Below are 27,258 nucleotides of genomic sequence, written 5' to 3'. Positions count from 1 at the left end.
AAAAAAATGAGACATGAGAAACTTTAGGAGGAGTGAATGTCACTTTAATCCTGGAACAAGAACTAATACATTAAATGAAAGAATGTGCTATGGTAACGTGAAATATAACAGAAATGATGGGTACTTACTGTAAGAATGTAGTGAGTCAAAGTAATGTAATGATAAAAAACCCAGCTACCAACATTTTTATATTCTTTCACAAGTCAATTTTAAATAGAAAAAAAAAGCCTAACAGATCCAAAGAAAATGAAAACAATAATGAAATCCTGGAATCTTCCTGAAAGTCATCCAGCACATGCAGTCACACTTTGCATGAAATCCAACACTTTTGTGGAAGCATCAAGATATACCCATGCTGAACAGTCATCGATTCCAGAAAACATAATAACTGTAAACAAATGTCACTGTTTTAATGCTGTAATGTGGTAAATTCATTAACATTGTGTGTTGTAACCAGATTTTGGTTTTTAGGACTGAACAGAAGCTTGTAGAGGGAAATGAGACAGATTATAAACAAGTTGTGGTCAGAATCAAAAGCAAAAAAACCCCAAAACAATGAACACATCAAAGCGTATGCACAGTGACACATTTTTGATGTTTTCTCTCTTTGGAGGCAGTTGCTCTTCATTCTCACTATTTTACTGTTATTTCTGCAGGTCATCAATCAGTCAATGGCTTTTACACCATGACAACCTCAGTGCAAATGAATGTACTTTTGTACAACTAATGTGTACAACATTGCTTTAAGTATTGGATTACAGGATTAGTCAAATCAGTGGAGTTATATAGTATAATAAGTATTTCAGGGGTTGTAACATATGAGAGTAAAACTTTACAATAAATTCCCTATACGGTTCATGACAAATACTGATGAAGAGACACAACAGATGAAGTCATATACAAGGTCGGCTGGTTGGACGTGTCAGACTCTTTTTGGTTTTAAGTGATCATACTGTGCTGGAAAAATGAACAAACGTATTTCTCTATCAGCTGCAGCTGCTCATGGTGTTTACAGATTGCTTCTTTGTTCCCCATTACATATCGACGTATTCTGGACAAGATATGAAAAATATGCATCAATCAAAAGTATCTTAGATTCAGCAAATAGCTCAATAGAATTCTTTCGTTCACTGTCCATCCAAAATGGACAAAACACCCTTAAATTAAGTGTTTGCGGGCTAATCTTACATTAATCATTATGCCTACTCATACACTTAAGGGTAAAAACAAAGCCACAACATCAAAAATGTTGTTGTCTAAATACCTTGGGAGTTCACTCTTAGACGCTCACACGTAAAATGATTGATGATGTCAGGAATAAATGATCCACACACGTGTTAGTGCTGCTGGCTAAAAGATATTTCAGTACATTGCAACAAGAAATTATTTCAAAACTACAATTGTGTTCTGGTGGGGAGGGCGTTGGAATAATATCTCATGTCAAACTCAAGTCCACTATAAAGGAAGGAGGCAATTGTCTATCAAATCTGGTCTTAACATTGGTCTCCTATGACATCTCTGTATGTATTCACCCACTCAAGTAAACACACCCTTTGTATGCTGAAGATTCCTCTCCATCTCTTCCAGAGGGAAAAAAAACGAGAATAAAAAACAGTATACAATAGAAATAGAAGGCGCCATGGTAAAAAGGCAATTGCAAACTTGGATTAACTGCATCATGAGTTCTGTGGTCACCCTTTCCCCAGCATCAGCGCCTCAGTGAGTTAGATTAGACTAACTGCTGCCTTTTCCTTGTCGTTCTCTATAGCCTGTCAGCGAACTAACCAGGGGAAACGTGTCAGCCTTCTGACTGGCCTTGTGTTCGCATGTGCAAGAGGTTAGAGGAAGGAGCAAAGCTACCCCTGTATGGGGTTGCCAAACCAGGCAGCTGGTAAACAGCGTAGGCAAACCCTTCACACCTTCACTGGCTGGGCTTTTCTTGTTGGTCCTCCATAGAGCCAGTGTTTACTGATCCTAGGAGAGGGAACAGGGCTTAGGATAGTATATTTCATGTCTTTCTTGGATAGGTTTGACAAATCTCATTAACTACATTTATATTGAAAATCAGATCTACTTACCTGAGCCACGTGTCGATTGTGTGTCTGGTTGTTGAGGAATGTTTGACTGAGCTTGTTGCTGCTGCCTAAGAAGTAAACAGAGAGAATCTGCATCAGAAGCCATGCATTCATTTCCAGTAACTGAAAGGGGATGTGGGCAATACCACAAATACATCAAGCAGCTATAAATGTAAACACAAAAGCACAACTTATGGCCTCAAAAATAATGTTTATATTAACAGGTGTTGATTTAAGCTCTCCATTTTTAATGAAAAACACAATTCCTACATAACATTGAACATCCTAAAATCCACAAAGGCAGTACTTATTACAAGACTATTTAACTGGACTGCTAATAAGTATTTACAATATTGTGTCCACCTCGTGTACAGTATTCACCAGGCATGCAGTAAAACCTACCGATCAAAATAGGCTTGTCTCCTCTTCCGCAGTTCCTCGGCTGTCAGTGTCTCATTCTGGCCTTCTCTTTGTCCTCCTGCAGCACTCCCTGCTACCTGGCTCCCTGATTTCACATTACCCATTTCGGACTCTGAGGATTTGTTGCTCATCACTGCTCCTATAGTATTATGAAAAACAAGGGCCCAATATTCAGTATTGACACAAAGACTCAAAGATTGATATGGTCCATTGGTAAAGCATAATTAAGTGTGAGTTTACGAAATCAACTGTTTATTTGTAATTAATCTGGAAGAAGAAACAATATATTTTAAAACCCTGACTCTTCCTTTACCTTGCATGCTGAGCTGTATGGCCCTGCGAAGATCAGCTTCTTCATCTTCCACATCTATATCCTGTCTGCTGAGTGCCAGAGCTCTCTTCAGCTCTTCATCTTCATCGACAACCTCATCCTCCACACCAAAGGCCATCTCTGTCTGGGCCAGAGCTGCTGACCTGCTGCTCATAGTACAAGGTTTAATCAGTTGCCACGAGTAAGTCAAAAAGTTTATTTTAAAGCAACTTGAAACAAGTAAGATACTCCTTTCTGTCTACCTTTCTGGGTCCATATTGTAATGTCTGCACATATAGTACATACCCTGCACTTGTCTGAGCCTCTTCCTCTCCGATAAGTCTTGGCCGCTGCTGCTGCTGCACTCTCATGATCCCAAGGATCTGCTCTGCTTCACACTCAGGGAGATTTCCTCGGATCACAAATATGGAATATCCTGCACAGATTAAACTTTTAGAATATTTTCTGCATTGCAACACCTGAACAAACTATAAGTAAAAGTCAGTTTTACAATACCTTCTTGTTGTAATTGTGCTAAGAAAAGGGCTAGATAGGTGTCTGATATCAACTCTGGTCCAGTCAGCAGTGAATTCAGATTAAACCACTGCAATGAAAACAAAACAGTGTTTTTAGTAAATTAAGCTGTATTAAAATGATGTCTTATGATGACAAGTGCCTCATACCTGTTGTCCAAGTTTGCGTATAGTAAACCAGTGCTCCTTGTAGTTGCAAATGAAGGCTTTCTCATTTCTGAAACAGACAGAAAGGATATCTGTCACCTTCAACTAAAACTGTAAAGTAGTTATGTGAATACAGATTAAGAAATTACAAACTAAAGTCTTGACAAAGAAACTTTACATTGGATTAATCATCAGGCTCTGGTACTCCCGGCTGTTGAAGAGGATTAGCTCCAAACCCCACACCCTCAGAGCATTGCTAATTACCTACAGGAATTAGATGACAGAAAAGGGGAATTGTTATTACTGACTTGTAATTGTTACTGATCTGTTATTCAAGTAAATCTCCTAAACTTACTTGTATTGAAAAGAACCCGCTGTCATCCATGTTCCCAGATGGTTGCTAGACACAGAGTCACAGAACATTAAGTTATAAACCTTTTGGTAACAGGTAATTTAAACATCATATTGAGTGATTATTTTGACATATATTGGGATATGATTCACAATTAGTTTTGCATCACAAATGTAACTTAAAATAATGATTATGTGAAATTTGTTGAGGTCTGTACAAAACAAACATATTTTCTTATGTCTTGAGAACCAGATTTAGAACTACAGTACTTCTTTATAATAAACACATTACACCTTTATAAAAAAAACCCTGCAGCTTCTGCGATTTTCATATTGCACTTATATTGATATGTCCATAATACTTTGATTACTTGTGCATGCACTGTATAAACATGCTGCTGCACTAAGAGTCACCTTCCATGTCTCCTCACCTGTAAGAAGGTCCTATACTCCTCACTGGCCATCCCTCCTTCAGCCATCCTCATTCTCTCCTCTTCATCAAGTTGATGAGCAATGGAGGACAGATCCACAGGAGTGAAATACTCACCCTGGAGGAGGTTGTTGAGACAGTGCTGGGCGCAAAGAGAGCCCTCTTGCTACAAATAAAGGAATAGTTATTGTTAAGACACCGGCGCAAATGACAAATAGTTATCTTAAAAACATAGTAAGCTTTATGGACATAGAATAAGTTAATGCTACAAATTCAATGATCTGATCACCCCTCCACGGTTATAGTCAGACACCAGTACAGAGCTACAGAGCTACATACAGCTAGTTTACGGACACCTACTCTTAATAGTGCTTTATAAGACCACATAGCTATGGTAAGCCATTTCGTTAACTATATTGATAAGAAATAACGTGATTGCGGCTGTTACAGAGCTTTATGCTTTGGTACTCATAGCGGAAAAGAAACTTTTCATAATCACTGACTAGCAGGCACCATTAGCATTTTAGCTGTCTGGACAACAATACTGCCAAACAGCACCACAAATCTCATAACACCGGTCAGATAGCACCGGTAGACAACTCGCCGCCAGGATGTCCGTGGCTTTCCGAATAAACACCACGAATTACTTGTAGCTGGATATCCTACTTTAAACGATTTAACTTACTTTCTCATGAAATATGGAATCCATGTTCAGCTTTCTGTCAAACATTCAACTCTGACCTCTAGCCCCGCTGCATTCATCACCATGGAAAGAAGGGATAATCTCGAGCAGCGCCCTCTAGCGGCTGGGCCCTCCTTCACAGCTACATTCAAATCTCCACTGGCAGGTTTATACATTTATTATAAAGCGACATTATATATATCATTGTAGCGCCTATTCATAGAGACACTGGTCCACAAACTCTCATAGGGAGTTTAAATTCTGCCGCTTATATCACAATATTTAACAAAAATATCATAGATGGAGTCAAACTGAATCCTAATAATGGTTAAATCATGTATTGAAGAATTAGATTAGCGCCAGAGCGAGTCTGGGGAAGGTTTTGTTTACAAAATGCTCATTTTGTCCAGTCCAGAGGCATATTACTAACATAAACACAATACGATTTTTCAAATAGGTGTCTTGTTTGATTGATAGACTAAATTAGTGCTTAAAAAAAACTACATGTAAATACCTCTTGACTATTCTGATTGTGGCCTAATAGAGTCGCAAAAGGTTTTCTATTACAAGGGGAACAGTCTCCTAGTGACACCTCCTCCTTTACGGCAAATGGAATATGGCGGAGGGTAAGAAATCCCTAGACGGACTGGAGCTCAGCAAGGTATGAATTTCAAATAACTAATATAGCTGACAGTGGTTACTGAGAGTCAGGGACAAAACGTGGAAGTATAACGTGTTAGTTATTTTGAACAAAATAGTTTGACCGCGCAGTTAAAGGCTGCCTAGTTACCAGGCTAGCATTCGTAGTTAGCTACTGATGCTAGCTACATAAATGGTTAAAATGTCTCTGCAGAGGCTACAATACTTATAGCTCACCAACAGTGAGTGTATGCCACTGGTTTAGGAGTCAGGGCGTGTTAGAGTAGACAACACAGTCGGGTAAACTATGTCAGTGTTTGTCTAGTATGTTATTCTCCATCCTGTGGTATTTGGGTGGTCGCTTTTGTCCAAAGCGCCTCAATAGGAGTTGAGTTTGTACATTTTGAGCGCTGCTATCCCGACCTCAATCTCTTTCACCGTTTTGTCAGTTGTGTACCTGCAGTGTGAAAGTGAAACTGGCCCACCTGGTTATGTTTTTATTACGGTAACGTTAGGTATTTACCGTTTTACACTGGCGATAACATTGACTTGATGGAGTGCAACAAACAAAACAGAGCAATAAAGAAACGTTGTTTTTTTTGGGGGGGGAGAGATGTGGCCTGTTAAAGCTTCGCAGAACTAGCACTATAAAATATGAAAATGATCTGAGATCTAGTGTAACTCAGCCTCCACGTACAGTGGGATATTAAAATCCAAATTTATGCACAGCTGTGAGTAATGTAAAAAGGTTTATGTTATTTAAAACTACAATATGTTTTATGAGGAAAAACACTCATTCTACTTCTGTTCTATATTTGATTTCCCTATATAGGTCCTGACATACTAAAGCATTAAGCATTACCTTGCCCTTGTCAATCACTAGTCTCTGTGATTCACTCCTGTGCAAAGTGCACTGTAATGTCAACTTGATTACTCTACTCTATGCCCCTTAAACTTGGGAAATAAATATCTAGATACACTTTCCAGAGAGTTTTCAGAAAGTATTTCCTATGTCTACTGGTACGTAAAGTCACTCACACCTAATTTAGACCTAAAAACATTGAAATACCAACACCACCTTTGAGTTACTGTTTTTGTTAAATGGCAATCAAAGTATCTTTTTTTAACTTGTGCTCTGCCATATACTGTATAATACAGTAAATTCACAGTAAATCTTCTATGTACTGTGTACACAGTGCTTTTTATGCGGCTGCCAGCCATTACAGGAAGTGTGTGTCAAAGTGAAAAAGCTTCAGTAATTCAGCAGAAGAAAGTAAGCAGCATGACGTATATATATACCTAATAACTGGACTTACTAGAAACCACCTGGGAAGACTTTTTTTTTTTTTGGATTGTTTCCACATTTTAGATTTCTAAAGACTAAACAATGTGAAAGTTAGTAGTAGCATCAGCAGTTAATACAAAAACATATATTTATGCCTTCATCACAAAACTTTTACATTTTCATATTGTTTTTATCAAACACCCTTAAACCTATGATGATGCATTTGTTTTTTAACATGATGCATTGCTAAAGGCAAATATTTTTTTGTGCATCCCTAAGAGAACAATGGTGTATATCTATGGTTATGTGTCATTAGGTGGAGACAGTTGTGAGTCATTGCAAACAAGTCATGCTCCTCTCTTGTAGGAATGGCTGGAGGCTGCAGACAGCAGGGCGGAGCTACTCCGTTACCTGAAGGAGCAGGTGCCCCAGATCTTCTGCCTGAAGACGGAGCCCAGCCCTCAGGAGGAAGAGGAGCTCATGCAGAGTCGACTCTTTTATCATCTGGAGTGTTTCCTGTTTGGAGAGGATCCTCAGGAGGGTTTGGAGAAGCTCAAGCAGGGCTGCACCTCCTCTCAGCTTTGTGGACGTGTCTTCAAGGAGGGAGAGACTGTCTACTCCTGCAGGTCTGAATAGATCCTCTGATCATATTTAATAAATGACTTATAACCACAATAATAATAGTTATGATATCATACTATTACATATATTCACAATATGTACAGATACCATTGTAAGTGTTTGTTGTTATCAGTAACTAACATTTGGGCTAACATAAAGTATTCACACACTGTATCTGGGGTTAATGGGTGAGGTATAAAGCCACAGAGTTCAAATACAGGAATACATGGAGACTATTTGACATCATTAAGTACTTTTAGAGGCAAAAGTTTGGCCTCAATAGGTCTTAGGTCTATAGTGATCTAATTACAGGACAACCCTACAGAATTTAGGCTAAGAGTTAAAAATGAATAGTTAATGAGTGGACTCTCTCTGGTTTCAGTATGTGGCAGTCCATGGGTGGATGTGAATGATGTGAAATACTGTATCACTCACATAGATGTGTGCATCTGCTTGTCCATCAGTTTTTGGGGTAGTTTTGTAGAGCCGTATTTAAGAAATGGTACATCCTTGCATAATTAGACATAATAAAAGTCAGTGGTATATTCCAGTACTTATTCTCTATGAACAAGATAAGACGCTGTCAAGATAGATAGATAGATACCTAGATAGATAGATAGATAGATAGATGGATAGAGTACTTAAATAACATACTCTTAATGAAAAGTATATATCATAGAACAAAAAATAATTAACATGACAACTGCAACAAGTCACTTTAAAATAACAGCAATGAGTACTTTTAAAATAACTCAAGGAATACTTAAATAAACAATAACTTAAAGTAAGATCAAGTAACAAATGAACTTTTTTTCAGGGATTGCGCAATAGATCCGACTTGTGTCTTGTGCATGGACTGCTTCCAGGATAGCGTGCACAAAAGTCATCGTTACAAGGTTGGTATCAATATAAATGTTTTTAATAAAATCCAATTGAACATGTTTTATTTGAGTACATTCGGTATAATAGAAAGTCACAGATCAGGAGATTCCTGTTCTGAGATTGGCATCTTTATATGGGCCCAAATATACTAAAGCATCAGTACTGTGCCCTTGTCAACCAGTAGTCCCTGTGATTCACTCCTGTGCACAGTGGGCTATAATGTCAACTTGATTACCTTCCTCTGTGCACCTTAAACCAAACATATTTCTCTATATACACTAAGATTTATGATTGATTAATTCATGCCTTTCATGTTGAAACTCCAGTGTTGCATAATAACACATTCCCACAGTTAAAGCAGTTGTATAACTTAATTGCTGTTGTTGTGTATCCATTACTTGCCCTCAGTGACAAAAAGCATGTGCATGGGTTTTTTTTTTTTCCTCCAGATGCACGCGTCATCAGGCGGGGGCTTTTGCGACTGTGGGGATGTTGAAGCCTGGAAGATCGGCCCCTGTTGCTCCAAACACGACCCGGGGGCAGCCACTGCCATGGTAACGGTGAGTTACATAATAGAACAGAAAGAGGGACGTGGGAGGGGCGTACTTGTCCCATTCTGTGTCACTGAACCCCAGAGTGCTTATTTTCCCATCTAAGTCCTGGGTGCTGCTCTCTTGGCTGTGGCTTTGGCTCCGGAAACGAGAAAGAAAAGCACTTTGTTGACCTGCACCAACTGAGAAAACGTATAACTAGGTTAAGATATTGGGAGGGTGATTGAGTGCGTGGAAGCAGGTGTAAAACCCTTGTCAGTCAGACTGTTTTAGGGCAGCTTTTCTACAATTGGTTTAATCCAGCTGAACTGTGCAGGGATGTTTTCAGTTTGTAGCTTCTCTTACCTGCTGCAGGGAAAACATTTTGATGACTGGTTTGTTACTGTTGAGCAGTTGTTTGTCAGGCCTTCTTTGCTGATCACAGTGTTTGGGCTTTTCTCTGATAAGATCATGCTGGCCTATTGAGCAGATGTACAGCTTGACAGCTCTGTGCCTTATTCCGTAAACAGCAGGTGCTTCTATTAACAGAGACATCACTGGCACCAGTCTGGGAGGCTGCCTTATGTTTTCTACACCAGATCTGAACCTGTGCAACAGGCAGTTAAAAATTCACATGGCCACAAAAGCATCAACACACTGAACATGCTGTTTCAGATCCCTTGTTGTTTAGATTGTGGTAGATTCCAGTGCTTCTTCTCACACAGTAGTGTGACGTAGAGACTGGTGTAAATACACAGAGTCACTGTATGTTTTGTTTGGTTTGTGTGTCAAATGTCAGACATTTGTATGAAATACTTAGCAGGAATGTGAAATGTTTGCTCTCAGGGAATTGATATTAACTTTACCAGTCCCGCTGCCTGTTAAGCTTATTAAGCAAAATATTTAGATCACTTCCATGTCATATTGTAGAGTCACTGCTGGTGACACAGGAAATAGGGAATTAGTAAAGGTTATTACAACAAACTTTGCAGAAATGGAAGCTAATCTGACATGGACAAAGTTGAATATTTGTGTTAAAGATTTATTTTTTCTGACTTAATCTTGGAAACTTATTAGGAAAAAAAATAGAAATTTCACATGTAGCAACAGATTTATTAAATCCCTCCAGCTTCTATATTGATGTCTCTAACAAATTACAGTTTGTAGTCAACAAAACGATACGTTACTTTTGAGCAGGTGACCTGAGAGTGTTAGTGGTGTGCTCAGAAAAGTCCTGTGTGATTCTCTCATTTTGTGCAGGATGAATGCTTGTTGGAGCCTGAGTTATATGAGCGTGCAGAGAAGCTGTTCCGGGTGCTGCTGCACTACGTCACAGAATTCTTGGTGTGGGAGGAGAACTTGGAGCTATCAGCTGAACTCCAACCCCGGTATGCCCTGTCTGATCACATGCAAATACATAATCATAAATTCATATGCAAAGCTCTCAACTTACCTTTGACAGTGTCTTTCTCCATCCTTGCAGGACAAAAGACAATGCATACTACTGTGTGCTGTACAATGATGAGCACCACTCGTACGACCATGTGATCTACACCCTGCAGCGTTCTGTTAACTGTAATGAGGCTGAAGCACAGACACACACAGCACTTATTGACAAGGAGGTAATTTTTGGTTTTATTTGCTCAGGACTGCCAGGTCGTAATTATTGCACTTATCGTATTGATTGCAGATTATGCCAACATGTTATTATTGTTAACTGTTACACAGGGTCGGCGGGCAGTAAAGAGAGGAACCCTTCGTACCTGCCAGCAAGCAAAAGACCTCATCAGGGTAAACACCAGTTTAGATGCAGATTTAGACATTTAGAATGATATTAAAGAAAATATAGTATGATTATTGTCCAGTTTTGCATTTCTAATTGAACTCTTTTCACTGCTGTATTGCAGTCCAACTCCGAGCACATTTCCCTGCAGCCCCTACGTGTGGAGATCCTCCACGCAGCAGTAATGGCTCATCAAACTTTTGCGCTGCGCCTCGGACCCTGGTTCCAAAAGATCATCAGTTACTCAGGTACTGCTATCATCGCCATCTCACACTTGCACCACACAGCTCCACAGCTTTATTTATTGATTGTGCACCTCTGACATATACAATATGTCTCCACATTAGTGCTCAGTTTTCCATGAACCTTTGTGTGTCTTGTGTAGTGGGCTTTAGGCAGGCCTTCTGTCAGGTGGCACTAGAGACCAGCACAGACAGAGACCGGCCTTGCCTCATCAGCAGACTTATGCTGCATGATGCCCGGATGTTCAAAGGCAAGTACATCTTATCTTGAGCTTAATCTTAACACGATTCCATGTGATACTAACATGAAGATTTATTTTTTTTTCTTCAAGGAGCTCGCAAGATAGTACATGAACTGATTTTCTGTAGCATGCTGATGGAGACAGAGTTCAAGAGGCTATTTGCAATTGAGTTTACAAAGGTAAAAACAAAAGGGATGTTTTACACTTTTTGCAATTCTTTCAGTTGCTTAAATTAATCCATGCCTCATCGTTGTCTTTTCAGCACTTTAAGCAGCTGCAAAAGGACTTCATAAATGATGACCATGAGAGGAGTATATCCATCACTGCTCTATCTGTTCAGATATTCACTGTACCCACATTGGTAAGTATTGTTTGTTGTTAGAGCATCAATGTAGATTTTATGTTGTAGTGGGGTTAAGTATTATCTTTAATATTTGTGCTTCTTTAAGAACACCAGGCTTTATATATCTGTGCCTTAACATCCATCTCTGTTATCACATTTCCTGTTCCTCCTCCAGGCCAGACAGCTGATCGAAGAGGCCAATGTCATTAAAGTGATAGTTGATACAATCATGGATTTGCTGCGTGAACATCTGGATGTCAACAATCGCTTCTTCTTCCTTGGCTACAACTCAGACAAGTTCACCCGCATCCAGATCATCTTCCACGACCTCAGGTCATTAAGCGGGAAGCAATTTGAACAAAATCTCTGTTCATAACTGTTTTGGTCTTTATCTAAGATGTAACTTGCGTCTCTCTCTCAGGTATATTCTGATCAGTAAACCCTCAATATGGACTGAAGAGCTGCGGACACAGTTCATAGAGGGCTTCAAAGACTTTCTTGGGCTTCTCAAATGCATGCAGGTAATATTAACTCAACCCTGATTGATTCTTCAAGCAACACTATTGCATCAGGTTATTATAACTTGACAAACCAGATATTTATTGAATGCTGGCCTTCTTTCACTTTCATTATCAGGGTATGGAGGAGGTGAAGCGCCAGTTTGGTCAACACATTGCAGTCGAGCCAGAATGGGAAGCTGGGTTTTCTCTTCAGATCCAGCTCCGCCACATTCTTGCTATGTTTCAGGACTGGTGTTCCTCTGATGTAAGTTATCATGTACTTTTGCCATCAAATAATATAGTTATCCCACAAATAGAGGGATCACAACTATTAAAAAAAAAAAAAAACACTGTCCATTTACTTAGAAGTAGGGGTCAATTATTGCTTGTTTGCCCCCTCAGGACGAGATCTTGCTGCTTGCATTTAAAGAGTGCCACAAAGTCCTGATGCAGTGCAATAACCAGCCCTTCCATAAAGAGTCCACTGACTACTACATGTGCAAACACATCCTACATGTTCCTCCGTACAAAGTGTCTCAGCAGCCTGTCAGCATACACCTGCCCATCTCCAGGCTACTGGCTGGTAGGAGAACTAATATTTGAGACTCATTGATTTAATGGTATTTTTCCTGTTAGTTGTGAACTTACCATTCTGCACATTGTTTTCCCTAGGCCTTTATGTGCTTATGTGCAGAACAGGGGCAATTGGATGTCTGGATTATCCTGTAAGTATCATGAAAAACAAACAAACGTTGATTTTAAATGTGTAGTATGCTACTGGTGTCAGTGAGTCAGCAGGCAAATATTCACAGTGCACTACTGTTGTGTTTATTGAAGGAACAGTCTAAATGTCCACTGCAGGCGATGAAGAATTAAGGTTTATTTCTTTCTGCTGCAGGAGAGTTATGATTACACCCAGCTGGCAGAGCATCCTCTGCGCTGTGTGGTGCTGGCTGCACAGGTCTCAGCTGAAATGTGGCGAAGAAACGGGCTCTCACTGGTCAGCCAGGTATGCAACATTCTTTGGATTCTCTCTGTTATTTGTTTTTAATGAATTAATAAATAAGAACTCAAATAATGTTTGTTATACTTGAACAGGTCTACTACTATCAGGATGTAAAATGCAGGGACGAGATGTACGATAAGGACATTCTCATGCTCCAGGTTGGTGGTAGTCAGTCAAGATGCTTTTACCAATTTTTTTATATACACATGCAATGTGGTGCCATATTACCCTTCCCAAAAAATGTCAACAGATTGCTGCTTCCAAAATGGATCCCAACCACTTCCTCATGCTGATCTTGTTGAGATTTGAGCTCTTCGATTATTTTAATGGGAGTTGCTCAAGCAAAGACCAGGTAAGCAACACCTACATTGTCAAAAAAAATTGTCGAGCCACCAAATACTCCACTTTGTGATGAAAATGAACTAAATTTACAGGATGAACTGATACAGTGGAACCGTTTGACAGAAGAGATGCTCTACCTCCTTATCGTCATCGTTGGTACAGTCTACTAATCAAACTTTGTTATTTGGTTGGATAGGAATCATGCTATGGTGTCTGACTAGTGTTATGTTTCCAGGTGAGCGCTATGTCCCCGGTATCAGTCAGGTCACCAAAGAGGACGTGACGATGCGGGAGGTTATCCACTTGCTGTGCATTGAGCCCATGGCTCATAGTAGCCTGGTCAAGGGTCTGTCGGAGAATGTAAGCTGCATATACTCTCTAAATAGTGAAATCTTAGTTTTTATGTGGGAATAATCATTAATGAACAAGTTCAAACTGTTTTCTTTGTAGGAGAGCCACGAAATAGGCCTGGAAAGTGTAATAACCAAAGTTGCCACCTTCAAGTATGTAAAGCCTGAAAGAGCCTAAGAGTTTTATCCTAAAAGTCATTTTGCCCTGGGTTTAATCTGTATTCTGTATTTGGTTTCTGTTCTTAGGAAACCAGGAGTTTCAGGACATGGATTGTATGAAGTGAAAAAAGAGCGTCTGGTAGAATTCAACCCTTTCTTCTACCATTATTCAAGATCCCAGCATAGCAAGGTAATGCAAAGTCTCACCAGTTTTACATTGAATTGACACAACTTCTGTTGAATAGTCCCCATTTCATCCTTATCTTTTACTTGTAGGCAGAAGAGTCTCAGAAGAAGAGGAGGACTCAGGAGAGCAATGATAAAGGTGAGCAGCATCTTTACTCTGAACAGGCCTCCGTACAGCACCAAGATAAGACAATCTTCTGCACTCCACTTGCTAATGAATCAGGTCTGCTAACATTACTTAAAATTATGTTTGTTCTCAGCTCTGCGTCCCCCAGTGCCCCCAGCCTTCTGCCCTGCTTTCTCCAGCATAGTGCGTCTGCTCTGCTGTGACATTATTATCCACATCCTGAGACGCGTCCTGCAGAGAGCTGCAGAGGACCGTGCCACTCACTGGACAGAAGCCATGATCCAGAGGGTACGCATTACATCTGTTTTTTTTCCTTTACAGAGTCAACCTTGCTTGGCCGTTGCTCTTTATTACTCAAACCACGTATTTTAACAAAATGCATGCATTTACCACACAGGCCCTGCACTTGATAGGTCAAGCACTGCTTGAAGAGAAAACACAGCTTGAGGATAGCACTGTGGAGGAAGTGAGCTTTGATTTCAGCCTCAAGGCCCGCAGTGAGTAAAAACAATTATTTTGTTGTTCACTTAATATTCATAAATCTCAAAGCTATAAACTGGTTTGGTTTTGTAACATAAATGTCTCTTCTGTTCTTCCAGAAATTGGTTCAGAACACGGCAAGTCAGTGTTCCTCTTGTTGTCCAAGATTAAGGCTGTTCCTTCCCTTGAAGCTCAGAAAGATATGATCAAATGGGTTCTACAGGTAGGCTGTTCAGTCAGCTACTTTGCTTTCTGCATTTTTATCATTTACATCACGTAATGGTTTCTATCGATTTTGTATACTGATGCATTAATTTTCCAGTTGCCTTCACCATTTTATATACATTTTTCTGCTAGATGTTTGAGATTGTCAAGTGCCTTAGAGAGAAGTCCAGTCCAACAGCCTCCATGAGCATGGAGACAACCAAGCCTGAAGAGGTAAAAGAACAATGAATAATGCATTTAAAAACTCTCAACCCTTGCTTGCACTATTTTGGGGAAGGGGGGAGGTCATTAAAACATGTAAAAATAACATTATAAAAGCACCAACATGCCAAATATACAAACTAAAAGGCACTAAAAGAGTCAGAAGGCTAGAAAGGACCTATATACGATTCATTTGGTTTCCCCACAGGATCAGTCATGCCTTCAGCTGAAATAATATTAATATTATTAATTTTAATAATATTAATAATAGAATAAAATTAATGGAAAATCTTTGCCGTTTGACTTATTATTCCAGAGTGCTCAAGACAAAGAGAAAGCTGAGCGCAAAAGGAAGGCAGAGGCAGCCAAACTCCATCGGCAAAAGATTATGGCCCAGATGTCAGCTATGCAGAAAAACTTCATAGAGTCAAACAAGATGCTTTATGACAACATGCCAGAGAGCGGGACACAGGGAGAGCCTGTTACAACTACAGAGAGGTGAGGAGGACCATTCACAAAAAATCTGATGGGTGTATTTAGCTGGCCTGAGATCAGATTAATTTGACTAATTCTATTTTGGGTTCTGTTTATTCCTCTAGCTGTGCCATGGAGCAGATGGAGCTGTGTGTAGCCATTGGACCCCACCGAGGGTCCACTCCAGCCGAGAGGGAGGTGCTCACCTGCATTCTTTGCCAGGAAGAACAAGAAGTGGCGGCCCAGGCTCAAGCCATGGTACTGACTGCGTGTGTCCAGAGGTCCACAGTGCTGACACAGTGCAGAGGAAAGATACCGACCAACAGAGCAGATGGTCAGCCTCCATTCACTGATCATTTCATTCAGTTGTAAGCAATTGTAATTTCATGGAGAAAATGAAATATGTTCATTGTATTTATTCCGTAAAGGGACAGGGACACCATATCCCCTCTTCATGCCCCCTGAACTAGCAGTAGGGACCCACACTGGCAGCTGCGGACACGTCATGCATGCAACATGTTGGCAGAAGTGAGTTATAACAAACAAATATACTAATTATTATCCTTTCAGTGCTCCTCTTGTGTGTATGGTCCACTTGAAGACACAATTAACAGTTAATTTGCCATTTGTGTTTTATTCTCAGATATTTTGAGGCTGTTCAGAATACAACAAGGAACCGACTCCACGCTGAGCTGATCATTGACCTGGAGAATGGGGAGTACTTGTGTCCCCTGTGCAAGAGTCTGTGCAATACAGTTGTCCCACTCATCCCGTTGGAACCACTAGTGTTTAACTAGTAAGTCTAGTCCTTCTTCCTCAAGTCAATCTGCAATGGATTGTCGGCCGTTCAAATGTATAAAACTTTTTTGAATATCTCTTTTTCTGTGTGTAGTGAAAATGCAGAGATAATTGGACAGCATTTGACCCTGCCTCGCTGGATCCAGATCATCTCTGTCAGGATTAAAGGACTCAAGTCAGTCACTCAGGATAATGGTAAGAAGACAACATACAATAACTGCACCTCTTTGTATGAGTGAACAGCAATGGCGTAGGAAAGGCATTACTTTATGTGGCATTGCTTCTATGTGTTGGACGTTTTAGGTTCTACCACTACAGCTCTTTATCTTACAGTGTCACTTGTGACAGTGTAGAACTGGTCCACCAATGGAAAACATGCACAAAATGTTACAAAAATATAGATGTAAAGCATCATTTAACCTGGTAGAGACGCATGTGGTTGCTTCATAATAAAAGTCATAATTGGCTTTATTTGATGGGGGGCTGGTACTGTAAAGCATTTGCAGAAAATGTTTGCATCCTTTGCTTTAATAGTTACCTCTGAGTGCTATCAAATGTCAGTATGCATAGTTGTTTGGAATGTGTGACATGAGATAATTGATTATTATTTCTCTGCAGATTGCAACACAGAAGGCAGTAGTGTTGATTGGGACACAGGGCTGTGTGGAGAGGGCCAGCCGGACTTTAGATCCATTCTGAGCTATGGAGTACAAGAACCGTAAGTGAAACTATGAGCTCTGTCAGTATTACTCAAGTATTTGTGTTTCCTATTAGCACAGTGGTCTGAATTCTCTGCGTCTGGTTGTTTTTTAGGAGGAAGTTCTCAGACAGCATAGTGGAGATGCTGGTTGTGTGCGCCACCACAGTCCACAGGGTGGGGTTGCAGACGGCACCCAATGAGCTGTGCCCACGTGTGCCCCTAATGGCGTGGAACACATGTGCCTTCACTATTCAGGCCATAGGTACAGTAAGACTTGGTTTATTGTCACTGTCACTTTGTCCCTTTTCAATGTTTTTGTAATTCACAAATAATTGTTTGCTTTTGCTTCACAGAAAATATATTAAAGGAAGAGGACAAGCCACTCTTTGGGTCCTTACAAAACAGACAGGTTGGATTTCACAGTATTGATGAGCAAACAGCTGTCACATAATGCGTGTAATGTATAATGGTTTGGGTGCAACTTTGTCAGACATCAGTTTTGTGAGATGTGTCTCTATTGTAGCTTGCAGGTCTGAAGGCAACTGTTCAGTTTTCAGCAGCTCAGAGACTCAAGAGCTCCCAGACCGTCATTCAAAGGCACTTCTCTGACATGTTTGGGGGTATGTGCTCATTTAAGAATATGTCATATTCATCTATCTATGGGATGTAATTGTACAGTTTTTTCTCATCATGTAAAGCTTTGTGTATGAAATATGCTATATACTATAAATGAAGGGTGATATCCTGTCCATTTGCCTTGTGATAACTGCAACTTCTTTCCCTAGTCTTGCTACCGGCCGGGAGCAGAAAGAACACCCCGTCTCTTCTGGAGGTGGACTTTTTCCATCTTCTGGTAGGTTTCCCCTAAAGAGAACCGCTCTGTTGATGGACTCCAACTCTTGTTGTCCTCGTGTCAACAAGAATTACGACTGATTAATGTAACAATAAATAATTACGCGTATGTTTTATAATTTAATATAATTCTCCCAATTTAATTTACTTAACAAGTTAGAATTTTCTTTTATCTAGTTGTTGTTCTCGTGTGTTTTGTCAGGTGGGGTTGGTGTTGTCTATACCCTCACTGTATCAGGAGGAGGCTGTAGACTTGCAGCCGTCTGCGGTCAGCTCTGCCTACAACGACCTGCACATTCTGCATCTGGTCACCATGGCTCACATGCTGCAGATCCTCCTGACTTCTACAGGTACAAACAGCAAAAACCTCAACTATACATTCTAGTGTAACAATACTATGGATATCTACCATTTACTGAATTACAGAATGATGTATAATGACAATAACAAGGGCCAAATGATGATTAAATAATGGTGTCAATTCTTCACAGATTTCCCTGCAGTAGCGGGTGGAGAGGAGACGGAGGAGGCGAGAGCAGCAGTAGAGCTGTGCGCTACAGTGTCACAGCACACTGGAAGGTACAAGTGTTCTTCATCATCCTATTATTTATCAGGCAACAGCCATTGCAAGCTAAAACAAGCAAGTTAGGGAGTAGATTTCCTGGCTTTGTTATTGTTTGCGTACATGTGCAGTTCTTCAAAACTCACAAACACAATATTAACTCCGCTAAAACATGTTCTGATGCCTTACTTGTGGAATTTAAACAACAATACGAATGTAAGTCAAAATTATTGCCTCCTAAGTTGTGTTTGGATATATAAATATATTCAAAGAATTTATCTTTACTATGAAAGGCCTGAGTGAAAGTGAGGAAAAAATAAATCGCAGCTTTTAAAATAGATTTCTGAGGGCTGTCCTTCTGGGGTTAAAGCCACACATCTTTTTGTCAGCAAACTTACTACATGCCAACGTTTACCTACAAAAATTCACCACCCATCTTCCTCCATGAACACATACTGCAGACCTTTTCACTGAGTGTTGGCAAACTTTGATATAGCAGACAGAGCTGGGCATAATTTTTTTATTAGCCTGCTTCATAATCAAACTTGACAGGAGCCAACCTCGCCTGTTTGTAATGGAAACAAATGCCCTTGCAGTAGAGGCAAACATTGCTCATTGTTACCTGTTGTCAAGGCTCTTTCCACCCTGCATGCTCAGAGATATATAATGTAGAGCATTCTTCAGCTTGTTTGACAGGTTGTTCTGTGGTTTGCTCATCAGGTTGATTCCAGATGTGTCTGGCAGCTCTGTGGCAGAAAGAGTGAAGAGAGGACTTGAACCTTTCCTGCGCTGTGCTGCTCTCTTTTTCAATTGCCTTACAGGAGTACATCCTCCAGAGGAGCTCTTTAGTACTTCTGGTAGGTCAAACTGAATCGAACAAACTACCGCACTGCATGTAATGTTTAATTTTGTGATGCATGTGATGACATTCTGGGTCTTTGCAGTTACCTCTCAAGGACAGATGGAGGCACTGTGCAGCTACTTGTCTCTACCCTCCAATGTGTTCCAGCTCTTCCAGGAGCACAGAGACCCTATTACTCCACTGCTGCAGAGGTAGGTGACCAACATTGAGGCAAGGTCAATACATTTCATCACAGATCTTTTTTGTATTCAATGGAGCAGTGAGCAGTTCAATGACCATGTTTTTTTTTTCCTTAGGTGGTGTGGGAGCCCAGCTGTAACCAAAGCCCTGAAAGGCAACATCCAGACAGTCAGGTATTTGGCCTTTATATTTCTTCAGTCCCGTTTTTATTTTGTAATGAAACATCTCCTAATAATTTATTGATAAACCTTCTCCAGATACCCCAGGAAAAGGAATCGTTTGATTGATCTTCCTGAGGATTACAGTGCTCTCCTCAATCAAGCCAGCCATTTTCAGTTAGTGGGCAATTAAAGTCCTTTCAATCACCACCTTTTAGTCAAAAATATGCTAGAGATATTCAACCCACTTGTCTCCTCTGTTGTCCTCAGGTGTCCTAAGTCCACAGATGACGAGAGGAAGCATCCAACCCTGTGCTTGTTTTGTGGGGCCATGCTGTGCTCTCAGAGCTCCTGCTGTCTCAGCCAGCTGGATGGGGAAGATGTGGGAGCTTGCACCGCCCACGCTGCAACTTGCGGTGCTGGAGTGGGCATGTTCCTCAGGTGAGTCAATTCTAGGTCTCAGAGGACCAAGATAATTATATATATATTTTTTAACTTTGGATGGTATTTTCTTACATGAAATGTCCTAATATAAATTAAGTTTGATTTTATGTTGACAGGATAAGAGAGTGTGAAATTGTACTGATGGCCAGTAGGACTCGAGGAAGCACATACCCTGCTCCTTACCTGGACGATTATGGGGAGACTGATCCTCACCTTGGGTAAGAATCATTGCTTCTGTGCCGTGTGCTGAATTGTTATTATCTCTTAGAATTGCAAATGACAGACATGTCGGTATTGCCTCCCGACAGGCAAAAAGTAATTGCTGCAATTTAAACACCTCCGCAGCTGCAGTTTTATATAGAACTGCAGGTCAGTTTGTGTTGCAAATACCTGAGTAGTCTTGCAAAACCAGACAGATCTCAGCACCTACAAATCGTCTGGGGATTTTTAAATGCAAAGTGGTTGCTTGAACGTTTGTGAGAACGGCAGCAAACAAATGTACACCCCTTACTTCAAGGACCTGGGTCAATGCTCTCCCCCCATTCTCCTCTGTAGTAAAACAACCTGGAGATATAGTGAATCACTTTGTAACTCGGAGAGAGCTTTTTAAAACATAGAAGGACATCAGCATGTCACAGCCCTAAACACTTCGGATCAGTTCTGCAGAGTATTGTTTCCACCCAGTTTTACTAATGAAAGCTGGGAGAATACAGAAGAAGAAGAATGCACAAGTCATGCTGTCATGTTTTGCAAAAGTCTTCCATTATTGTGAAGAGTTTAATGTCATCCAACAATGTCCAACGCTGACTTACTCAGCGGCAATGATCTGAACAGCATAGAGCCATGACCATAGTGTAGATCAGTTTTGTCATATTAAAAGTGTTGTGTGTAAAACCCCTGAATAAATCTCGCCTTCTGTCTTTTTAATTTGTAGAAGGGGCAATCCATTGCACCTCTGCCCAGAGCGCTACAGGAAGCTGAACCAGCTGTGGCAGCAACACTGCATCCTGGAAGAAATCGCCCGAAGCCTGGAGGTGGTCAACGTTATGTTTGCCTTTGAGTGGCAGATGTTGTGATGATTGCTCCAGCTGTGGTGGTTGGGAAGTAAAGAGCACAGCCATAGAGCACAGTCTGCTCCCGTGCTCCTGAGGCACACACTCGCATATATATATATATATATATATATATATATATATATACACACACACGCATACACAAACAACTCTCCTACAATCAAAGGAGGCCGGAGCAGCCAATCCCTCCCCGATGAGACCCCTGCTGCAGTCTAGACAAGTGGGACATTCAAAAGAGGAAGAGGAGGAAAAATAGTGGAGAGTGATGGATAATGAGTAAACCCAAGTCGCCTTGTTTTAATTTGATTGTCTGCTGTGAGAATGAGTTTCTCCTAGAGTAATGTTATTTGCAAAGAGGCTCATTCAAATAAAGACAAACATCCGATACACACAACATGTTTCTGTTATCAGTTTATGTATTTGAGTTCTCTCCTCAGTGATGCTGTGGATTGTCTGCATTCTCCTTTTTGTGTTAGAAATTCAGATGTATGTAATAGATAAAACATTTATAGAATATACATTAATTTCAAAGTTGTTTTACAAAAGATTCACTATTCTGAGACACAGTAAGCAAACATCTCTACAATTCTACATGATATGCCTTTTTAAAAAACCCTATTAAAAACTTAAGATCATCAGACATTCACATTAAAACTTACTGTTGAAGGGACCATTGCTAGACAGATTCGTGGTCACATTTTACCATATGATGCTGATTCACTTTACACAAATTGAATGAAAAGTAAAAACAAATATTTCAATATTGTATTTAAGTAAGGAATGTACTTTTTATTGAAATATAATCTAAGGTATATGGGGTATCTTTTTAGTTACTCCATTCATTATTGCTCAGCCTTTGTAGGAAAAATGTGTGAATATAAAATTAATTTTTTTTTTTGTGCTGTTTGACAGTACTACATGACTTCCAGGCTGTGGAAATAAAGACACTAGCCTCTATACAAAACTTTTCTGTGCCCTGAATCAGTCTGAGTACACAAGTGTCACAATTTCTAATATTCATTTGTTTTATAATAATGGAACAACATCTCATAGAATAAATCGATGATCTGTTTTCCATCATCAGTGTTGTTTTGTCCAAGTGAGAGCCCCAGATGAGGGAAAAATAGGCAACATTCCCCTATTTCACAATATCTCATAGCCGAAAAAACTTAAGTTTGTTTTCTTCCCAAATGTTTAAGTTCTTATTCGCCTTCTCAGCTGCCATGTGATCTATCATTTTTGAAAAGAAAGGCAGAGAAAGCAGAGTTCCTTTGACTACCAGCCAATATACTTTACCCTTAAAAACAAAGTAAGACATAGTAGCTTAGTTTGCTATGTACTGGTTTGCAGCCCTCATGAAACAATCACAAACAGTAAAACGCAGACATCACCAGCTCAGAAGCTTTATTGTCAAGTGTTTGGTAGCTCATCCCAGCGAAAATGACTGAGGTGTTTTCATAAGACCATGGTGGCATTGCTGAGGCACGTGAGATCCATTGTATTGACAGCTCAAATGTTCTAGAAAATGTATTATAATATGTTCTTAATTAGATTTCTGTCTGGCCATGTGCTTTTAACTAATGTGAAAGCAAGAACACACTGTATTTATCCCATTGTTTACTACCTTTGGTACCAGTTTGTTTGCTAAAGTAATTAAAATGCACAGAAGGGATCTAAAAACCCAGATAAGAGATCTGCTTTTCCGGGTCTTAGACTGCAAGACCTATTTAACTCAATGCCAAATCACCCCACACCACTATTCTTATTGCTAAGTTCATTCTAAACTCTTTTGAGTGCATTTTATTTTATACTTTGAGGCAAAGTCAGGCAAATTAATTGTGGACTTTAACCTCTGACCCCTATCACAAATTTTGTTTTCATGAAACAATAATATATTTCAAGTTCATTTTGACTCCAGTGTTGCAACTGACAGGTGCACGAAAATGTTTTAGACACCTGTTGCAAAACCACGATACACAGGCAACAAGTATATACTTTGTAAACAACAGATTACAGTACAGATGTACAGTAAAATATGTACATTTGTGGTGATGTATGATTTATGGGTTGCTGTTTGCATCAATGAAAATGGAACATGTATGGATTTGGATTCTTATGGATTAAAACTAATAAATGTAACTGTTAAAACTGTTAAAAGTAGTTTGTATGAAGGCCCTTACTCAGGCTTTCAGTGAAGCTGTTCACTGAGGCCGGTGAAAGGTCAACTGGCTTCAGGTGTTTGCTTTGGGGGCACATTGTCTGGCCCATAGTGTGCTTTAGAGGTGGTTGGAACATTGATGTTGGGGTCTCCATTGTTGGCTGTGTCTATCTGGTTGCACTTGCCAAGGCTTTTGATGATGTTGAGGTTGATGCGGGCTGTTTCCATAAAGCTGTTTTCCAGCAGCCAGCCGTCGGATTCAGAGTTTGGGTCTCCTTGCCTCAGAACATTTTCCAGGGAGGTCTGAAGGAAACGAACTCCTGTCAACACTGAGAGCTGAAACAAGACACACAGACGCATATCAGTGACAATATCACATACAGTGTGAACAGAAATGATACAAGAGGTCAAAGAAGTTGAGTTTTGTTTGCTTCCTCTGATACTGATATGCAACTGAGTAGAGGACAATAATCGAGTCCACTTGAAGGGCTGCATGGATGACCTAGAGATAATACGACAGTAGAGATTTACTCTAGGATTAGTACTGCAAGTGTATGAACTGAATGTAAGATAACAGTGCTAATGCAAAAGCTGAAGTGACACCAATCATGTCTATAAATCTTGGATGAATGGAAAGAAAAGAAAACCAACAACAGTGGTTTCTTAATACTTTTGATGTGATTTAACTATGTGATAAGACTATGTCTGATAATTTAAACTGTTTTAAGATAAACAAGAACAAGAGTTTAAACAGCAATTGTTACAGTGGTAGCAGCAACACAAATACAGCTCTTTTTTTTGCTAAAGCAGTCTCTTTAAAGGATTATTCCACTGGTTTAGAATTGCACTCCTATAACATTGCCAGACTCAAGTTAGTGGTTCAAATCGATGCAGCAGAACCAGAGATGTTTTTATGCCATGCTTTCCTCTTCCTCATCAAACCCTACATTACCTACAATGCAACTCAACCACATCCTTAGTGCCAACCTATCAGACTTCTGGAGCCACAAAATACTTCATACAACTTTTTTTCTCATATGCAGTAGTACTGCCCAAGACCTAAAACAAACTTTTATACAAAAGCGGAGTTCCCTTTTAACGACACCATTAAAAACCTTTTGTTGTCACCAACGTGTATCTCCTCACCTCAAACAGCCAAGTGATGAGGACTGTGAGGCCAATGGACTGCATGATGTGGGTGTAGTACTCCAGCAGTGCCTGCCGACACCCTTTCATCCACAGGTTCAGCTCCTCCGTCTGGTGGTCGTAGTTGAAGTGAGCGGAGTTGTTGGTGATCTGCTGCTGGATGCAGGGCCGGGGGGACAAGGTGTTGCAGCAGCTGAAGGGGACTCCATCCATCAAGTACTTCCCCTCCACATTACTTCTTATTCGGCTAGAAATCAAGAAAAAGAGCGATAAGCTCAGGGTCTGTCTTGATGGTTGTTGTGTGTTAAAGATTCGACCTTAGTGAGTCAAAGATTATTACAGGGCAGGGAATATGTTGTCTTCCTTTTTGCTGAAAGGAGGTAAGCCTGGATTTTACTCATCAATTTATACTTGTGTATATTTCAGTTCTTGTGGAAATTATGGTCAACAGGACAACAATTCCATCACTACTTTAGGGCTTTAGTCTACCTAACAGGACCAATATTTCACTTATGAGACACAGACTACACATGAATTTTTATGGATATTAGTGGTTATGTTTTAAATTTACCAATTCTCTCCTTCACTTGATTTTCATCATAATAGAAAGTTAAAAAAGTTAAACGCATTATTATAATTAAAGCATTTTAACCTTTTATTTTGTATCTTTGTATTCTAAAGCAGTTGTTATGGTTGCCATACATTTGGAAATGTCTATTTCTGCTTCATTGTAAAAAATATTATTCAATTATTATGTAATGGTTTAAAAATGTTGTCTCTTTTAGTTATTATGGGGTTGTAGCTTTTTCTATGTGAATAGTCATTTTTCATCTTATCTTATGATAAGTGTGTAAAAATACTAAATCAATATCCTCATTCTGTAGTTTGCACTTACTCTGACACCTCTTTTTGGGTCATATCCAGGTAGCGGCTGCTGATCCACTGAATTTGAAACCAGTCTTTATAGCCATTGTTTCCACAGCACTGGAACTCTATCTGCAGCATGTCCACAGTGCGCTTCAGGAAACATCGTCCTGGTGTGTCGGTGTCCTTATAGAACCTCATGGCGTCTGTCAGCCCCAGGTTCAGAGACTCCTCTAGCTCCCCACGCGTGCTGTAACACATCAGAGCTCCCACCAGCACGCAGAAGGTAAAGAAGAAGGTGCATATAATGTAGGGGAGCATGATCAGTTTCCAGCGCAAGAACTTGGTGCTGTCTACGCAGTCGTAGCAAATCTTCCCACCCAGGAAGTTTATGGCACAGGCGATGAGGCCCACAGCAATCAGCATGTTGGGCACGTACTGGATGTCCCTCTCAGCCATCAGCTCTTCCCGTTTGTTAATCTCTACCTTGAGGAAGAGCCCCAGGCTAAACAGGATGGCCCCTGTCACCACTGAGATCCAGTTCAGGATCCACAGCACCTGGGCTAGTTTGTCCCTCTTGGTCTTGGTGAACTTTACTCTCAAGACTGCCATTGCATATATAGCTCCTCTCTTGTCCAAGGGGGGATTAAGGGTGGGACACAGGTAGTGCACGGGAAAGGAACAGGTTATCCTCCAGGGGGTGTGGGGGACCAAGGGAAGGGGGATTGATTGTACAGTTCTTTGAAGGTCCTCTCATAAGCAGCTTAGCCTGGTACTCATGATCAATATCTTGTGGACGCTGCATTATGGTTATACTGTAGATGCAGGCTGGTCTGAGAGACAATAGTGGTGAGAGTATGAAAAGTAAATATTTCACATGACAGGTGCCATTTTTTTGGAATGGAAAACACTGTTAAGATCAAATACACTGACATGTGTTCAGTTGTATTCAAGTGTGAAACAATCTACATATGAGACAAACTGAGAAAACATCAGCAAGATATAATTTGGTTTAAAAAAATATATAATTTTATTTCAAATTCAGTGATCCTGGTATTTATGTCTGGACAAAGTTCCTAAAAATAAAATGTAAGAAATAGCTGACACAGTGAAACAGAATATAAGAAGTCCACTGAACATACCTTATCCTGGTCAGCATTTATCTTGAAGATCTGACATAATTTTCTCTCATTTTCAGTTTGTTTTCCTGCTGATGTCTTCAGAAATAGTCCTGAGAGAGGTGAGTGGTAGTCGTAGTGACACAAATAGTATGAAGGCAGCCACGGCAGCATAAGAGTGAGACTAGTAGCCAAGTCCTGACCAACCTCCTAATCCCCTTTAATCATTAATCATCCCTGGGCCCCACGAGGGATTTGGACCTACCTTCTGCCACCTACGCAAATCTGACTGTCCCTGCACTGTGAAAGTAATGGATGATGGCTATTGTGTGTGTGTTTGTCTATGTTTTGATTTGGGTCAAAAGTAAAAGTAGTTTGTAAGTGTAGAAATCCAACTGGACATTCTGAAAAGTGATATATTCTAGTTCATCTCCATTATCTACAGATAATAATGACAAATAAATATAAATGTATTCACACACAAAGAATTAAACTTTCAAGAAATAACACTTCCGCATTTGCTGCAAGTAGCTTATAAAGGGTAAATTAAAGGTAAATACACACCTACACAGTTATGGTGGAAAAAACTGCTGCTGTAATGCTTTCTACTGGATGGAACTTTTCAATAGGGCTGCAACTAATGACTGTTTTCATTAATTAAATCTGCCAATAATTATCTTGATTAATCAGTTAACAGCTTTGTTTATAAAATGACAGAAAAGTCACATCACAGCTCACTTAAAATGTTTTGTTTTGTCCGACCAATAGTCCAAAATCT

At 40.0% G+C, this 27,258-nt stretch overlaps 3 protein-coding genes across 5 annotated transcripts; 1 reads left to right on the top strand and 2 right to left on the bottom strand.

The window, feature by feature from the left end:
- Nucleotides 1-22: 22 nt before the first annotated feature.
- On the bottom strand, nucleotides 23-5,032 carry atxn3 (ataxin 3). The gene is made up of 11 exons (XM_051382148.1): nucleotides 4,952-5,032; nucleotides 4,268-4,432; nucleotides 3,841-3,885; nucleotides 3,664-3,749; nucleotides 3,489-3,555; nucleotides 3,322-3,409; nucleotides 3,112-3,241; nucleotides 2,809-2,972; nucleotides 2,478-2,634; nucleotides 2,079-2,143; nucleotides 23-1,974 (listed from the first exon to the last, which is right to left on the bottom strand). The coding sequence occupies exons 1-11, from the start codon at nucleotides 4,994-4,996 to the stop codon at nucleotides 1,922-1,924; spliced, it is 1,065 nt and encodes a 354-aa protein (XP_051238108.1). The 5' UTR covers nucleotides 4,997-5,032; the 3' UTR covers nucleotides 23-1,921.
- Nucleotides 5,033-5,506: 474 nt separating this feature from the next.
- ubr1 (ubiquitin protein ligase E3 component n-recognin 1) lies at nucleotides 5,507-22,274 on the top strand. 3 transcript variants are annotated; one of them, XR_007882397.1, is made up of 48 exons: nucleotides 5,507-5,609; nucleotides 7,239-7,498; nucleotides 8,311-8,389; nucleotides 8,825-8,935; nucleotides 10,166-10,293; nucleotides 10,389-10,527; nucleotides 10,634-10,696; nucleotides 10,813-10,936; nucleotides 11,074-11,181; nucleotides 11,263-11,351; nucleotides 11,435-11,533; nucleotides 11,691-11,848; nucleotides 11,937-12,036; nucleotides 12,152-12,280; nucleotides 12,418-12,598; nucleotides 12,688-12,740; nucleotides 12,914-13,024; nucleotides 13,114-13,179; nucleotides 13,272-13,373; nucleotides 13,456-13,519; nucleotides 13,599-13,723; nucleotides 13,814-13,866; nucleotides 13,960-14,062; nucleotides 14,149-14,197; nucleotides 14,319-14,473; nucleotides 14,583-14,682; nucleotides 14,785-14,888; nucleotides 15,023-15,103; nucleotides 15,408-15,589; nucleotides 15,691-15,899; nucleotides 15,994-16,093; nucleotides 16,209-16,361; nucleotides 16,458-16,558; nucleotides 16,982-17,081; nucleotides 17,177-17,325; nucleotides 17,417-17,472; nucleotides 17,587-17,683; nucleotides 17,849-17,916; nucleotides 18,118-18,265; nucleotides 18,407-18,494; nucleotides 19,198-19,334; nucleotides 19,422-19,530; nucleotides 19,636-19,692; nucleotides 19,777-19,854; nucleotides 19,948-20,118; nucleotides 20,238-20,339; nucleotides 21,056-21,292; nucleotides 21,325-22,274. XR_007882397.1 is itself a non-coding variant. In XM_051391177.1 (47 exons), exons 1-47 carry the CDS (start codon nucleotides 5,565-5,567, stop codon nucleotides 21,195-21,197), a joined length of 5,220 nt encoding a protein of 1,739 aa, XP_051247137.1. In that variant the 5' UTR covers nucleotides 5,507-5,564; the 3' UTR covers nucleotides 21,198-22,274. The 3 variants fall into 3 exon arrangements, 2 of the variants coding, with proteins under 2 accessions (XP_051247137.1, XP_051247124.1); XM_051391177.1 differs by having other exon boundaries at nucleotides 8,825-8,929; nucleotides 21,056-22,274; XM_051391164.1 differs by having other exon boundaries at nucleotides 21,056-22,274.
- A 908-nt stretch (nucleotides 22,275-23,182) lies between these two features.
- On the bottom strand, nucleotides 23,183-26,636 carry prph2lb (peripherin 2-like b). Its single transcript, XM_051391187.1, has 4 exons — nucleotides 26,505-26,636; nucleotides 25,394-26,195; nucleotides 24,499-24,745; nucleotides 23,183-23,688 (listed from the first exon to the last, which is right to left on the bottom strand). The coding sequence occupies exons 2-4, from the start codon at nucleotides 25,972-25,974 to the stop codon at nucleotides 23,416-23,418; spliced, it is 1,101 nt and encodes a 366-aa protein (XP_051247147.1). The 5' UTR covers nucleotides 25,975-26,195; nucleotides 26,505-26,636; the 3' UTR covers nucleotides 23,183-23,415.
- Nucleotides 26,637-27,258: the final 622 nt, after the last annotated feature.

Source organism: Dicentrarchus labrax, unplaced genomic scaffold (assembly GCF_905237075.1).
Source record: "Dicentrarchus labrax unplaced genomic scaffold, dlabrax2021, whole genome shotgun sequence".
Classification (NCBI taxonomy): Eukaryota; Metazoa; Chordata; class Actinopteri; family Moronidae; genus Dicentrarchus; species Dicentrarchus labrax.
Note: the sequence above shows the minus strand (reverse complement) of the source record. Positions and strands in the feature narration are given on the sequence as shown.